Source organism: Quercus lobata, chromosome 5, assembly GCF_001633185.2.
Source record: "Quercus lobata isolate SW786 chromosome 5, ValleyOak3.0 Primary Assembly, whole genome shotgun sequence".
In the NCBI taxonomy this organism is placed as follows: Eukaryota; Viridiplantae; Streptophyta; class Magnoliopsida; order Fagales; family Fagaceae; genus Quercus; species Quercus lobata.
In genome coordinates, this window is record NC_044908.1 from 53,746,885 (window position 1) to 53,763,570 (window position 16,686).

The following is a 16,686-nucleotide window of genomic DNA, read 5'->3' on the forward strand; positions in this document are numbered from 1 at the left end:
AGTTGGTAAAATCGAGCTTGACTGTCATCATGCTCACCATGTTTGATAAAAGTAACAACGATGGATTTACAATCTGAGTGATGGAAGTGGTTGTAGTGGAAAGGGTTGTAGAGGAACTAGAGCTTGGAGCAAAAGCCATTAATGGTGCTCTGATACCATGAAGAGAAATCAAGAACAATACAAGAAAGAAGAAAAGCACAGAGAGAAAAGAGGAAGAAGAAAAGAAAATTTGTGGAGAAATTTTTGTTCTAATTTCAATACTGCAATATCGGTTACAGACCTCAATATATAGAGATTAATCACTTCCATATAATGTGGAATACCTTAACTAACATAGCTCAGATGCTGACATGTGGACAAAAGCATAGGATGCTGACACTTGGACTCTAAACTGTAACAAACTTATACTACATGTAGTTTCATAGTTTCATAGCTAAGCTACAGGTCGTGTAGACTCTGCCTTGAACTAAGTCTCTGGCTTTACATTAATCTCCACAAGCTTATTTTTCAGTTCATATAAACTTTTCTGCAATAGATTATTCACAACATCCTCTGAATCAAAAGTAACAAATCCAAAGCCCCTTGGTCTGTGGGTTTCTTTGTCATGTATCACCACAGCATCAATAATCGTGCCAAAACTCCCAAAGTAATTCTTGAAATCTTCCTCATTAAGTGGAAGACCTCCTACAAAAATCTTCTTATTACTAGTACTAGTTCCATTACTGTGCTCTTCAGAGTGGATAGTCTGATTTTGGTTCCTCTCATTACCTCTAGGTTTTGCTGGTTTCACATCTACCTGTACAATTAGATTGGCATACATATATACTCAATGAAACAAAAGTCGTAAAGAAAATCACTAATAATAAAAAGAAAACCCAATATACCATAAATTAAGAGATTAGTGCAGAAAGATACAAAAACAAATATAATATATTTTACCATTTTACAACACTAAACAAGAAAAATCAAACGTTAATATAGGAGGAATTCATAGAATTACAATACACAAACAAGTTTTTATTTCAAGATTCTCAAAATGTTGTTTGAAAATAAATTTTCTTCTATTTGTAGAAGGCTAGGAAGCTTGGACATGGCAAAATTGCCAATGTATTGGTGTCGGACACATATCCAATATACCGACACATATCTGACACAAGAAGTATGCAAAAAATCAATTTTTTTTTTTTTTTTAAAATTCAGTTGTTTCATTTTGATGTTGAATGTTATTTATTTGGACTCTTTTTATGGGTGTCTAGTTTATTTGAATTCTTTTGTTCGTACTTTAAACAATATTTTACTGTCTTTAAATCAATTTTATATATATATATATATATATATATATATATTCAAACATTGCATTATTGTTGCATACTTTTTTAAATCCAAAATAAACATAATTTATTCTAAATATGAAATATATATATATCTAAAAATAAATATTAATTAATTGTCATATCCTTCATATATATTTTTCAAAAAATATCATACCATCGTATTATGTATCATGTCCGTGCTACATAGGTAGACGGTGCTTTTTAATTTTACCATTCCCATGGTTTTACTTACTATACACATATATGTGTGTGTCTATATATATATATATATATATATATATATATATATATATAACTTTTTAAGAAAAAGAATACAGAACAAGTATGCACTAACTGTTATCTTCCTAAAGTTTGGAACACCTGTAGAGGGCCAAGAATCCATGACAGTTGGGGAATTTATAAATACAAAAAAACAGCTTTTTCTTTTTTTTCAAGGAATCAGCAAAATAATAATGAACCAATAAACAGATTAATGACTCGTCTGAAATACAAAAAGTATATCGCTAGTACTACATTAGTTATTTCTTCCGTATATCACAAGTACTACATTAGTTCTCTCGTGAGTGTGTGTTTGCAATGTGCGCGTTGAAAACCAGGAGGAATTAATGATAAAACTAAAGATAATTTATAAAGAGCACAGTGAGGGTGTTAAAAAAAGAAAAAGAACCTTTCTATCAAGAATAACATGTTGATCTTGAAGTGCTTGATTAGCCATATCCGGGTCTTTGAAGCTCACAATGCCAAACCCTCTTCCATGACCAGTACGCGTGATAAGCAAAGTATCCTCCACCTCTCCATACTTGCTGAAGTGTTCTCTCAAAGTAGCCTCACTTGTTTCCCAAGAAATCTCACCCACAAACGACCTTCTCTTCTCCGATTCCATGACTCAAAAACAGAAAAACAAGCCTATGAATCCAACTGAAACAGAAAAACACGCCTATATAATAGATAAACGTAAAAAAAGATAAAAATACATAATCAAGTAAGAGAGTTTGTGTGGAAGACCAATAATAGAGTCCTAAAGTATTATTATTATTATTTAATTTTTTTTTTTTAAAAAAATTAAAAGTTGCTTTTAACTGTTTATAGAGTACCATGGGTATGGAAGAACAACGCATAATAATTATAACATACCAGGGTAAAAGACTTTTTTCTTTAATATTTATCTAGCTGAATTCCCACACGATGTGCAGTGCAACTTATTATTAGTTTTCTCTAATATTTCAATAAGTTCTACCAAGAATCTGACATTCATTATTTAAATCCCCCAACTATCGATGTATAAAAAAATTTCAATAAATTTCCTTGTAAAAATTGTAATATTTAGTTATTTTATAGAGAAAATAGAAAGACATTAAGATTGCATGACATAGTGGTTAATATTGATATGCATGTTTCATGCCTACTAAAAAAATGCATATATCATTCAATTTTATTTTATTTTTAAAAAATTTTACATTCTTGATTGTGTATTACTAATTTTTCCCCATTTTTGTTGGAGCTTCAATTGTTGCATGATATATCATATAGTGTTTCAATTGTTTCTCAAATTAAAAAAAAAAATATTGTTTCTCGTATAATTCTTATAAAAATGATATTAAAATTTCATTATGCTATAGCAAAATAAATATATATATTCTAACACACACACACACACACACACACACATATATATATATCACATGTGACTGAAAGGAGTTAGGAAATTTAAAAGATTAAGATTAATTTTAGTGAATTCACAAATATTTAATTTTTATGGCTTTTGTGTTAATTGTTGTCAAAACAACTAAACATAAGTAAGAATGTCATATTCTAAATTTATTATTATTATTCCAACTAAAAATTATCTCTTATATAGAGTTTATAAAAATAATCATATAAATTCATTTAATATAAATAATTAATGCACAACTATAGATAATTAATATATGCATTTACTCTAATGGTTAATTTAATGAACTAATACTTTGATATAAATGCAAAATTTGTTAATTTAGAAGCCTAAATAAAGAAAACTTCAAATTAAGAATGTGTCACATGATAAAACCTCATACTTTCTCGTATAAGGTCTCTGCTTATATATATATATATATATATTTATTGATTTATATAATAATGACATTTTTATATTGCAAAAATTATGATTAAAATTGCATATAATATTAGGTACAACAAACACACACACATATATATATACACGCACAAGAAAACTCTAAATTCTAAACATTAAAAGTCTAGAATTAGAGTTAAAATAGAGACACTCACAAGAAATTAATATGAATTTAACAACAAAGGGAGGTAGGCCAAGTCAAGTGGATTTCACATCACCTTTTTTACATTACCCTTTTTATATTCAATTAATTTTGTCTCCATTTTTTGTGGAGTAATGTTCATGATCGTGGTTTTGAATGCTCAAATTTTGTTCTCATGGCTATTTGTAGATCTACAGCCATTGGAATATATATACAAATCCAAGACTATTGGTAATCTCACAAACTTATTTATTTAAAAAAAAAAGTAAAATAAAAATATTTACCCCGATTAATTTTTTTTTGCTAACTCAAGTCATTTACCGGATAGAGATAAATTAAGTCAAGAGAAGCATTCACTGCAAGGAACATCTGAGACATCAAGTTTGGATAATTGGTGTCATTTACGTGAATTCAAGAAATTGAAAAATTGATAAAGAAATAGTTAATAGTAATGACTAATTAGATCTAAGAGCTTTCATGTTAGTATTTCTGAAAAAAAAAAAAAAAAAAAAAAAACGAGCAATAGAAAAATCAGTGCTAGTAACTTACTTTTATTTATATATATATATATATATATAGACACACACAAAATAACAGATCTTTTAAAAGACTAATAAGATCTTTGATCAAATTCATGTATTAATTTGTATAGAAGTTATACCACTACGTAAATAGTGTCTAACCATATTTAATTATTATTATTATTATTTTTTTTTTTTTTGGTTACGAAATATTGGAACTTTATTATAAACTAGAAAAACTTATTACATTATGGTCAAGAGCTTGCTCAAGAAAGCAAAGATTCTCCGCTATCCAGGTAACATAATCAACAACGCCCAATGCGTGTCTTGCTAGTAAATGGGTAGGTCTGTTACCCTGTCTTCTGACGTGGGAAAACTCTACCCCACGAAATTCTTTGCACAATTCCTGCACTCCTTGTATAATAGCAGTCACGGAGGATGGTGGGTCTAAAGTCTCACATAACGCTCTGTGGATAATAAGCGAATCACCCGTCATGATTAAATTGTGGATACCGATATCCTTTGCAAACACCAAGCCCACTTCATGCGCCATAGCCTCTGCTTCCACGGCTCCCAATGGTGCATTAATCTTTTTGCTCATTGCGGCCTCAATCCTACCCTTATCGTCTCTAATAATCACTCCAACTCCCACTGCTCGCTGACTTGTGAACACCGCCGCATCCACCTTCACCTTGAAAACATTACTTGGAGGTGGGATCCACGTACCCCTGACTTTAGGCACTGAAGCTGTGCTCTCCATGCAAACATTTGCTTCTGTAAATTCCTCAGTGTACTGCGCTACCCAACTAATCACTTCCTTACCAGTCCGTCGCTTACCTCCATGCCGTGTCGCATTCCGATTGTGCCATATGGCCCATGCCGTGCACACCAGTTTTGCTACCACATCCACGTCGGCCTTATCTTCCATCATAACCCCCCACAATAAGTCATAAAAGGAGTGCACTCTCCCATAAAACGATGCCACAGCTATTTTTGAGAATGACCACACTTCTCTGGCACTTGGACAAGACCACAGCAAATGACCCGTGGTCTCATCATCCCTTCCACATTCCTTACATACCTAATCTTGTACCACTCTACGTCGCACGAGATTGACCTTCGTGGGAAGACTCTCTCTGCATGCCCTCCATGCAAAATGGTGCACTTTGTGGGGTAATGGTAGGGCCCATAGTTTTTTCCAAAACAACCTCGCTTGGCTACGGTCAGAACTGGCACCCTGGTCACCATCTATTGAAAGTCTCATTGATAGATTATAGGTGCTCTTGACGCTAAACTTACCATTAGAAGCTTCGGCCCATATCAGCCTGTCATCGGGAAGGTGAGAGCATAGTGGTATTCCTTTTATCAACTCAGCTTCGTGGGGGAGGAAAAGAGCATCCAATACACTAGAATTCCAGCTTGCTATGTTATAGTCAATTAACTCATTGACTCTTGTATCTTGGTGCAAAAACTGTCTAGGTGAAGCAACTTTGAATGTGGACGGTGCTGGTAACCATTTGTCCCCCCAGATACGTATATCACTACCATTCCCCACTCTCCATTGCATACCCTCTCTTACCAATTTTTGGGCAGACATTATACTACGCCATGTGAATGAGGGGTTGTTTCCAAGGGAAGCCTCAACGAAATCGCACAGTGGGAAATATTTTGCCTTGAGCACTTGGTAAACCAAAGAGTTATGGTTTGTTTGGAGCCTCCACCTTTGTTTAGCTAAAAGCGCCAAGTTAAATTGTTGAAGCTTCTTGAACCCCATTCCACCATTATGTTTTGGCTCACACAATTTCTCCCAGCTTAGCCAAGCTATTTTCTTCTCATTCCCCTTTTGTCCCCACCAGAAGTTTCTTATCATGCTTGTTAGTTCTTCACATAATACATCCAGTAATTTGAAGCAACTTATGGTATATGTTGGTATGGCTTGGGCCACTGCCTTAATTAGCACCTCTTTACCAGCTTTGGACAATAGCTTCTCCTTCCATCCAGCTAGCTTTTTGCAAAGCTTCTCCTTAATCTCATTGAACGTACTCCTTTTATTTTTTCCTACCAATGACGGCAAACCTAGGTATTTCTCATGCTACTTTATTACCTGAGCTCTAAACCTTTGTTTTATCTCCTCCTGGTGTTCTTGATGAAAAAAAAATGATGTTTTTGCCCTATTCAGCTGCTGGCTCGAGGCATGTTCATATACTTTTAGAATTTGTTGGAGGGTATCACATTCTGACAGGGAAGCCTTGCAAAAAATCAAGCTATCATCTGCAAAGAAAATGTGAGATAATTTTGGGTCACCTCGACAGACCGCAACTCCCTCCAGTGCCCCACTTGCCATTGAGGATTTTATTAATGAAGAGAAATGCTCTGCACATAAGAGAAATAAGTAAGGTGATAAAGGGTCTCCTTGACGGATACCCCTAGAAGGAACAATATTACCCCTAGGAATCCCATTAATCTTAATAGAATAAGTGACAGAAGAGACACATTGCATAATAAGACTCCTCCATTTCCCATCAAAGCCCAACTTTTCCATTATTTTATCTAAACACCTCCATTCCACCTTATCATAAGCCTTGCTCATATCCAACTTCAGGGCCATCTCCCCAACCTTACCCTGTTTTTTCTGACTAATACGGTGTATAGTCTCAAATGCAACGAGTACATTATCAGTAATAAGCCTCCCATGCACAAAGGCACTCTGTGTATCACTTATAATGGATGGTAAAATTTTCTTGAGCCTATTAGCTATGGATTTGGATGCAATTTTGTACACCACATTACACAAACTAATAGGTCGGTACTCAATTACCTACTTAGGTGTCTTAACTTTTGGGATTAAAACAATGTGAGTTTTATTAAAATCAGGAGGAGAGATACTATGGTTTAGAAAGTCCAATACCATTGCTGTGACCACCTCACCGCTTATATTCCAAAATTTCTGGAAAAAGAGGGGAGGCATGCCGTCCAGGCCCAGCGCTTTCAGTGGGTATATTTGTTTTAAAGCCCCTTTGACCTCTGACTTTGTAAAGTTCCTAGTCAACCACTGGTTCATGGAAGTAGTTACCTTCTGCTGGACTACTTGGATCAAGTCAGACAAATCTGTTGGTTGACAAGAAGTGAATAACTCCTCATAATAATCCACCACCACTTCTGCCACCTTTTCCTCATCCTCATGCCAAACCTCGTTTGCATCCAAGATGCCCTCAATAAGATTTTTCTATTGCCGTGCAGAAGCTTTTGCATGGAAAAATCCTGTGTTTCTATCCTCGGATTGAAGCCAGTTGAGTCTAGATCGTTGGCACCACATGTCATCCTCTTTATCAATCCAATTGTTAAGGTCCATACGAGTTCTCCTTAGGTCGTTGTTAATTCCAAGAGAGGGGGGTTGGAGTTCAAGCCATTCAAGCCGTTTTTGCAATTCAGCTACCCTCCTCCCCACATGCCCAAACACTATTTTGTTCCATGCTTCCAAACTGCTTCGACACCTCTCTATGCAGCTCAACCACGTGCTCCCCGAGCTTACTAACTTCCCTTCCTCCCACGCCTTCTGTACCACCTCTTCACAGCTTTGATCCCTCAACCACATTGCTTCAAATCTGAACGTTTTCCTGGCCTTCTTTCTCCTATTAGTTTTCTTGTTTTTATTTATTTATTTATTTATTTTGGTTTTGCGTTTATGAAATATCAACTTCCAAAAAAAAAAAAAAAAAATCAATTCTAACAAATGAAGAAAAAAAATTTAATGACACACAATCAAAAAAAAAAAACTAAAATATATTTGCGTTTTTATTTTATATTTGTATTATTGAGCATGTGTGAAACATGCTTATATATATAAACCATTATATCATATAATTTTTAAATTTGTAAACAGATATAGTATGATCAAATCACTACACTATTTTATTTTTTTGAGTAAAATACTATTTTAGTTCCTAAATTTTAATAAAAGTTTTTTTTTCGTCTCTAAATTTCAAAAAGTTCTTTTTTCATCCTTAAACTTTGTAAAGAGTTTTTTCAAAAGTTTAGAGACAACAATAGGGATGAAAAAAAGAACTTTTTTCAATAGTTTAGGGATGAAAAAATAAACTTTTAGTAAAGTTTAACGATATAAATAAAATATTGTCAATATGGATAAAATATAAACTTTTCAATAGTTTAAAGATTAAAAATGAACTTATTAAAGTTTAGGAATGAAAAAACAAACTTTTAGTAAAGTTTAGGGACCAAAATAGCATTTTATCCCTTTTTTTTTTCTATTTTATTGATAAAGAACACTAAAGATTACAATTTTTACAGAAAATTTATTAAAATATTAAAAAAAAAAAAAACTAATGATAAATATACCGCACATCATGGTACTTTGACTAGTGATAAGAAAGTAGCTTTAGATATTCTGTTTGAAAAATTCTTAGGTAATCCCGGAGTATAGTGAAATGGTGCTCCCTCCTCTCACATTCATGGTGGACCCCACCATGAATTTAATGAGCGGACCCCACTATGAATGTGAGAGGAGGGAGCACCATTCTCCGTGCTCCGGGAGTACCTAAGAATTACTCATTCTGTTTAACTTCAAATTCGACATTCCATTAAAACATTCTGACTTAATTGGAAATAATTGACCTAACGAGTATCCTTGCTCAAATTTGGTTTGTTACTATTCTAAGCCGTTACATGGAGGTCTTATAAATCAAATGATATAATAGTACCTTAATTATTATTTGAGTGTGACCACCGGATATCCTTAGTGCGATTATCACTTCATAAGTATAAGTGATTTTAGGGTGTGGGGGGTAAGGACCGGGGTTCAAGTCTCCAAGAGGGAGTTTCACACACATATACTTTTAACACACACACGAGAAGAGGAGAAAATGTCTTAAAAAAAACTGACAATGGTGTATATCCGAAAGGGCCGTGTGTGAGTTAAATTGAGTCAAGTTAATGTGTGTGCGTGTGTCTTTTCCTGGAAAAATTATAAGATCCACATGGTGGACAAGTAATATGACGTGGTCTACCAGAGGACTCTATAATTTCTCCTTTTCCTAAGTAAATGAGGTTCTTTCAAGCGCGACTTTGATACAAGAAATGTAGATTTCCTTTCAATTAGGTTTGGTTTAGATGTAAAAATATTTTTCTCCTTAAGTCTGAATCTTTTTTTTTTCCCTTCACGAACCCATACCTTCATGTCTTCAGTAGACTTGTCAAAAACGCATGCAGTGTGCATTTGAATACGAAAAAGTATCAAGTTCAATCCAAACTCAATCACGTCCTTGATGTTACGATGAAAAATTAGGATTTTTGAAGATTTCAATGAGCGCAAATGCAGAGAGCGTATTGTGATTGTTTGAGAGTGAATGAATTGTGAATAATATATCTTAATATTCTCACTTTCAAGTCACACATTGAGTTAACAAATGAACTGATTGCTACATTTTTAAATATAATGTGAGTTGATGAGAAAAGGGATTTCCAACATATTTAAATTGGGTGCTAATTAGTAATTACTGTTATTTTGAATGCTTTACACAGAAATGCCTTACTTGTCTCCCAAGAAATCCCATCCCCAAACATCATTCCATTCTCCAATTCCATGGCCTAGAAAGAAAAATCCACGCTTATGAAAATTCAACTAACAATGAAAGAAAACATAATTAAGGAAGAACTTATATAAGGCGTGTGTGGAATAAAGAAATTACAAGTTGTGTTAGAGACACATAAATTAGCACAATTTTATATCACAACTCACCACATGGTGAGTTATGATTGGTAAAAGTGTTCCCACATGACCTACCATCACTTACTACGTGATGAGTTGTAGCACAAAATTATACCAATTTATGTATTTCTAGCATTACTTAGAAATTTGTATATTTACTATCACATTGGCATTACCATTTCTCACCATTGGGCTTTTTGGTAAGCCCAGTGCAAGTCTGCCATTACTCAATCCCTTTACCACGATTTCTACACATTAGAAAGTACTTGGTTCAAGGTAGTGCGTTTTTTTTTTGGTGAGGGATTCCTACTCTAATGGTTTTAATATCAGTTTTTGTAAGATGAATAAATTACCAACTCTGCGAGGAAATCCTTCTTATTATAAAAACATGAATATGAGGCATCACTCGACCAAGATGGAGAAAAAACGATAAATATTGAGAGTTTGGAGGTCGACATGGTAGCTTGGATCTACGTACAAGTTAAAGGCCTTGTAACTGAATTGACACCTCCCCATGTACAAAGTGTTTGGGGGTTTAGAGGAAAAAATGTTCGAACTGCAAGGTTAGCAGCATGTTATAATTATCTCTCAAAAAAAAAAAAAAAAAAAGAGTTGTATTCTATATAAATAGGTGGTTCTATATCAATTTTAAACATTCTCTCTGATACAAGAAACCATATCATTTGCCAAATTATGTTCTTCTGCTTTCCAAATGAGAAAATGACACCCCCTCAACTCAAATATGCTTGAATATATCAAAAAATAGTTTGGCTATCATATATGTCATGTGATGGATTACTCTAATAATGATGATGAGTTGTCATGATGATCATTATCACGTCTCTTTAACATAGAAGAATCTCTTTTTTGATAAACTTAGAAGAAGAATCTCTTTTTGGAAGACAAATGAGCCTCCCCATCTTATGTTCCGTTCTCAAGTCCTTGAACTTATGAAGTATCATTTATGTAGTATACCAATTCGCAATATATTGCCTAGCCATTTTTTATTAACATAATGACAATGGACCCTTATTTATTCCCATGCTACTGAATCGACTGCTTTATTTTTGGTACCAACAATTAAGAATTGCTTTTTTCTTGCTGCATCAAAAAACTAAATCACAAGTTTTTGATAAAAAGGGGGCTGTGGCATCCCCTTAACTCAAATCTGCTTGAATATATCAAAGAATAGTTTGGCTATCATATGTCATGTAATGAATTACTCTAATAACAATGATGAGTTGTCATGACAATTTTTATCATATATATATTTTTTTTTCATTTTTTTTTGTGTGGAAAATATTTGAGATTTCATTAAACAAATAACTTTCAGTTACATAATTCTCTCCTTTCTAAAGCTACCACTCAAGAATTTAGGTTCATCTTCAATTTATACAAGATCGCAGCTTAATTCATTAACAGATAACTATCAGTTACATAACTCTCTCTTTTCTAAAGCTACCAGTCAAGAAGTTGGGTTCATCTTCAATTCATACAAGATCACAGCTTAATTTTTTTACATAACTCTCCTAGTTTAATAAGTATTTCTATTTTGTTTTACCCCTTTTCTATGTGTAGTCTGGTGTTTGGGGAAACCTATAATTCGCCAGTTGATATGAACCAAGTTTGGTGAATACCACCCGTAGTAAGGTTTTATTATCCACTCCCTCCACACCCATATTCCCCAAAGATGGGGTGTATAGCAGGGAAGTTCAAAACTCACTAAAAGATTCCATGGTTTAAGACTTTTAAGGAAATTGAAGCATTCTAAGCTTGCTGGATATGTTTTCTTTCTTTACATTCCCCAGACATGTGATTATATTTCAATAGGTCTGAAGTATTCCCCGGCCAGTGGGTGGACTTTGGGTAAATATATTGTACACTCCATATTTAAAGAGTGTTGTGATATTGATACCTTGAGAGCTCAGTACAGATTAACGTTGAGGCAACAACTCAGCTGAAACTGAGGTTACTCTGGTACAACAGCTTTTGCAAACTCATAAGAACCCTCTCCAGGAGGATCCAACTCTCCAACCATCTTGAAGATGACCATACCATTTTGGTTACTCATCTGTCGCTGGCAGCCTATGTGTTCTTGGCAGTTTGCCAAGATTACCAAAAGGCTACTTCTGTGAATCTTACCTTAAATATAAGCTACATTCAAATATTATTTGATTGATATTGAAAAGCTGCAACAGCTAACGAAATCTATATAACCAAACATTTATAACAAAAACAATACCTTAGACCAAAAACTTGGGGTCAGATATGGATCATCAACAGACCCATTGTGATTAGCCACATATATCATTCTACAGAAATGATTATAAGTTCTAGTTGTCTATATTACTGATTCCTACTCTCAATCAACAAGATATTGTAAGTTTCAAGGTGTTGTCATTGACATTTCAACATGGTCCCAATCTAAAGCTTTACCCTAAAAATCATATTCTGATTGTTGACGCCTGTCGTGAGCTAACTTGCTCATTGCAACAAGACCTGCAACAAAAGGCTAATATCAGATAAAAGCATATGGGAACATAATTATTCTTCAACTATTAAAGTTTTCTAATCAATTCCTAAACATTGTAGCACAGTAAAAAACAAAGGGAAAACTATATTTTAATAATATATTCTCGATAAATGGGCAAATTCTATTCATTAAGATAACCATCATGAAGGTGTGTTTCATTTATCATTGAACATCATAGAGCGTTCCCTATGTAGAAGGAAGAAGCGAATCTATAAACATCAGAAGGGAGCTAGATGTGAGTTCCAAACCCAAGACCAATCAAACAAAGAGCCCATAAATGAGGCAAGAAGTAGAGCCCCAAAACTCTACTCATCCTTAGAAGTGCAAATATTACACGCCCTCCAAATGATTCACATCAAACAAGACGGTGCCAAATTCCAAATGTCAAAGGAGTACTTCCCTAACCAATTCCTCCATCCAAACAACAACTCTATCACCGATCTTGGCAAAACCCAAGAAACTCTAACGATCTAAAGACAAGACACCATAATTGATAAGCCTTCTCACAATGAATCATTAGATGATCCACTGTCTCCCCGCACTATACCAACACATACAACACTGATCCATAATAGAAAAACCTCTTCTCAAATAATGACAAGTGTTGAAGTCTAAACAAAGAAGGAAATTGGCCTAGGTGGCTTAACTCCAGAAATTGCATTTCCATGCAAAGACAACAAAAGAGGAACCTCTAAGCATAATATAGTAAGAATAGATATCAAAGTCCCCACTCTTTTTCAATATGCACCTCACATGGTCCCCACTCACAGATTAAGGAGTATTAGACTCCAGAAGTTGAAGAAACTCCAGCACTGGTTTCTCCCCCTAATCACTAAAATCATGAAGGAACCTCACTTCCACCCCTTGCCACACCAAAAATATAAATGATATTATCTAAACTTAAGAGCTAAAAAAATGTTTTCAACTATAGAGAATACAAAGGCAGGCAGACAGACTTAAAATATGTTACCAAAACAATTACATTGACAAATGTGTTTAACTTCATATGGTTAAGCATTGATTATAGTTGCAGACAAGAAAATGTAATAAGACATAAAAGGTAAGAATATAGAATTTCCAGTTAGTAACGAAGAAAGAAATAATCCAATGAGCCATTACTATATACAAATTCTGAAACATAAAGGCTTCCATGGGAGTAAGCATATATTTACAAATAAAAAAGGAACTTGTGTACACTGAGAAGTTATTAAAACTGACCTTCAATCTTTTTGTAGAGAGAAGACCACCATATATCTGAAGAAACCTTGTACTGATGTAGTGCCTCATCTATAATTTGATCATGCTTCCCCTCCAAAACTCCCTGCAGTGTTATGATAGCATGCTTTGTGTTCTTGAGGATATTGTTGTTGTCGTCAATGTGTGACCTCTGAATCTCATCTTGGGAAGAATTGAACATTACACTTGTTTCATTTGATGACTTTGGATTCTTCTTCTTTGATGTATAAAGGCCGCCATTCCTACAAGTTGGCATATTTTCATAAATGATTAACAATAATGTTATTATCTTTAGCTGCACATCAGATAAGCCCTTCCAAGTGCATGTATAGGGCAAAGATTAAAGGGAATTAAAAAAATGATAACTGGGCTCCATTAGAGGCGCCACACTACAAAGGATCACATATATGATTTAAAAGGCCATGGGTTCACTTTTTGATAAGATGCAGCATCTTAATATATTGTAAATGCTTGGGAACTTAGAGAGAGCTGGAATAATACAATTCTTGCAAAACTTACAAATCAGAGTGGCTTGGGGTACAAGGTATATTTGAACTTAGGATCTTCAAATTTTTTAACACCATAATGAGGAAATTAGGAGAGGATGATATGTTTAAGAGTTAAGGGATGACAGGGGCTTCACATAAGCTAGAAAAATTAAGAAGGCAACCACACCCTCTACAGGAATACATATAGATACATAAGCCTTTAGAAATGCTCGATATAATGTCTAGTCATAAGACTCATAAGCTTTGTAAGATAAATTATGTAGATACATTTGAACTTAGGATCTTCAAAATTTTTAACACCGTAATGAAAAATAAGAAGAGGATGATATGTTAAAGAGTTAATGGATGACAGGGGCTTCACATAAGCTAGAACAATTAAGAAGGCAACCACACCCTCTACAGGAATATATAAATACACACACAAGCCTTTAGAAATGCTCAGTATAAATGTCTAGTCATAAGCTTTGTAAGATAAATTAGGTAGATGTATGAAATAGGTATTTTGTTGTTGTTAATGCTAGCCACAGCCACTATTTGTTTGTTTGGGCAGCAAACAACATAAGAGCAATGTCTATTTCACACTCACTTTCACACATAGTATACACACTCACCATTTTTGCACTAAAATTGTGACTTGAATTCACGATTTTCAACTAAAATTGTGACTTGAAGTTACGATTTTAGTTCAAAAAACTGTATGCTATATAAATTTCCCAAAATATAATAAACAAAATTATTACTTGGCATGACAATGGCGAGTGTAAAGAGACATAGAGAGAAAGCACAGGAAACTTACAGCAACAAGCTATCCAAGAGGGTAAAGTAGCTCGGCACAGAATACTTATGGTTGGACAGGATGGAAATATTCAACTTATTGTGACCCTCACCATCCTCATCACATGTTGGAGAAATGTCGAGTATGAGACAATTAACATAACTACTAGTTTTGCCATGTTCATAGTTGAGAGTGGTCAACAGAAAACAGAACTTGTGACCACCTATATGGTGCAAACCTCCAGGAGGGTATTTAGCAGTGACACCATTGTCAAGCTCAACCATTCGGTCGATATCGAAACTGCCCTTGAAATACACATCACCAGAATCACTACCATCATCCATACGGTAAGCATGTACACAACAACCATCTAGATTCTCAAAGGAGTCCCAAACGAGCGAAACCCAAAAGAGAGTATTGCCAACAGTTGTAGCTCTAGGATGAACCCCATTAGAGAATATTTCAAAGGGAACAGCACTCCTGCGTGCTGTCCAAGCTTTAGATTTCACATCATAAGTCTGAAACGCATATGGGTACCGAAGATCACTCAAAAAAATCACTTTTTTCGGTTCAACAACTCCGTATATCATCTCATGCTCACTGATTTCAGTTGGAGGGTTTGGCAATGAAGTCCATTTCTTCGTGTTTGGGTCAAAAACCTCCATCCACCCAGAGCCATGTAGCGAAGAGGCCGTTTCGAAACCGCCGAAAACATACAACTTGCCATCGAGAACGACAGTGTGAGGGCAATATCTAGGAGAAGCCATGGGAGGAACAAACTTCCAACCATCGGCAACACAGTTCACGTCCAGAGTTGACACTTCCTTGTGTGGTATAAGACAGTCAACGTCAATGGAGGACCGCACGTTGCCAAAAGAATACAGATGGGTCCTTGCCAGAACTGCACTGTGCTTGTTTTCGTAAAGATGGTCAGCCACAGAAATGGGGTTGAGGCGTCCAGGGTGGTGAACGCCCTTTGCCTTTTTGGGCTTTGATGAAGTGAAGTAAGAAACGAAGTCTGGTTCTGGGTCTGGTTTTGGTTCTGGGTCTGGGTTTGAGTCTGGGTATGGGACCTTGATGACATACCACTGTGTCTCTACGCCTGATCTTCGGTCTAGAAATTGACTTGAAAATGTCGAGTCCGAGCCATAGCCACTGAAAACGAGCTCAAACCCATCGTTTGATTTTGGCCTCCACATCGCCGACCTTGAACTTCTAGTCTTCCCCCTCTCCATAGCGTAGCAACTTCTGTTTTGATTTTTTTGGAAGTGAGAAAATACAAGGAAATATGGAGGGGAGAGTTAGGGTTTTATAGGTAAAAAAAAAGGAGTTGGGCTTCAATAATGGGCTCTTTTGCTAGTATTATTTATGATCATTGATTGGGCTCTAGATCCACTTGATGGACCCATTCAAAAGGGTAACCAATTGTTATTTGATTATAGGAATGGGTTCCTTTGCTATGTTCTTATAGGCTAGTTTTATTTATGGTTAATGATTGGGCTCTAGATCCACTTGAAGTATCAATTCAAAAGGGTAACAAGTTGTTATTTATTTATAGGGTAAAATAAGGTTATCAGTCTTAAAATTTGAGCTAAGGTTGATAGTTATAGCCACAAAGAAGAGATTTGAATTCATATATATTTTTTTAGAGATTTTAATATATAACATCAACTTCTGATAATAATTTTTATCATTAAATCAAGATACTAATTGATTTATGGTATAGGCATAGATGAACCTTATATCTTTTATTCAACCACTAAAAATTTTACCAATTGAGTTAACTAGAATCCACTTGAAT

General features: G+C 34.7%; 2 protein-coding genes across 2 annotated transcripts; both read right to left on the reverse strand.

Annotated features, from left to right (window-relative positions):
• Positions 1-301: 301 nt before the first annotated feature.
• On the reverse strand, positions 302-2,268 carry LOC115989378 (heterogeneous nuclear ribonucleoprotein 1-like). The gene is made up of 2 exons (XM_031113058.1): positions 2,002-2,268; positions 302-796 (listed from the first exon to the last, which is right to left on the reverse strand). The coding sequence occupies exons 1-2, from the start codon at positions 2,215-2,217 to the stop codon at positions 467-469; spliced, it is 546 nt and encodes a 181-aa protein (XP_030968918.1). The 5' UTR covers positions 2,218-2,268; the 3' UTR covers positions 302-466.
• Positions 2,269-12,068: 9,800 nt separating this feature from the next.
• LOC115992820 lies at positions 12,069-16,142 on the reverse strand. The gene is made up of 3 exons (XM_031117061.1): positions 14,907-16,142; positions 13,584-13,843; positions 12,069-12,331 (listed from the first exon to the last, which is right to left on the reverse strand). Exons 1-3 carry the CDS (start codon positions 16,118-16,120, stop codon positions 12,270-12,272), a joined length of 1,536 nt encoding a protein of 511 aa, XP_030972921.1. The 5' UTR covers positions 16,121-16,142; the 3' UTR covers positions 12,069-12,269.
• Positions 16,143-16,686: the final 544 nt, after the last annotated feature.

Excerpts from the sequence above, each read along its gene's own strand:
- LOC115989378 (XM_031113058.1), bottom strand. The coding sequence starts at position 2,217 with ATGGAATCGGAGAAGAGAAGGTCGTTTGTGGGTGAGATTTCTTGGGAA. Across the intron at positions 797-2,001 it reads ATGTTATTCTTGATAGAAAG|GTAGATGTGAAACCAGCAAA; the intron begins GTTCTTTTTCTT and ends CTAATTGTACAG.
- LOC115992820 (XM_031117061.1), bottom strand. The coding sequence starts at position 16,120 with ATGGAGAGGGGGAAGACTAGAAGTTCAAGGTCGGCGATGTGGAGGCCA. Across the intron at positions 13,844-14,906 it reads CTCTTGGATAGCTTGTTGCT|GAATGGCGGCCTTTATACAT; the intron begins GTAAGTTTCCTG and ends GCCAACTTGTAG. Across the intron at positions 12,332-13,583 it reads TCTCTACAAAAAGATTGAAG|GTCTTGTTGCAATGAGCAAG; the intron begins GTCAGTTTTAAT and ends CTTTTGTTGCAG.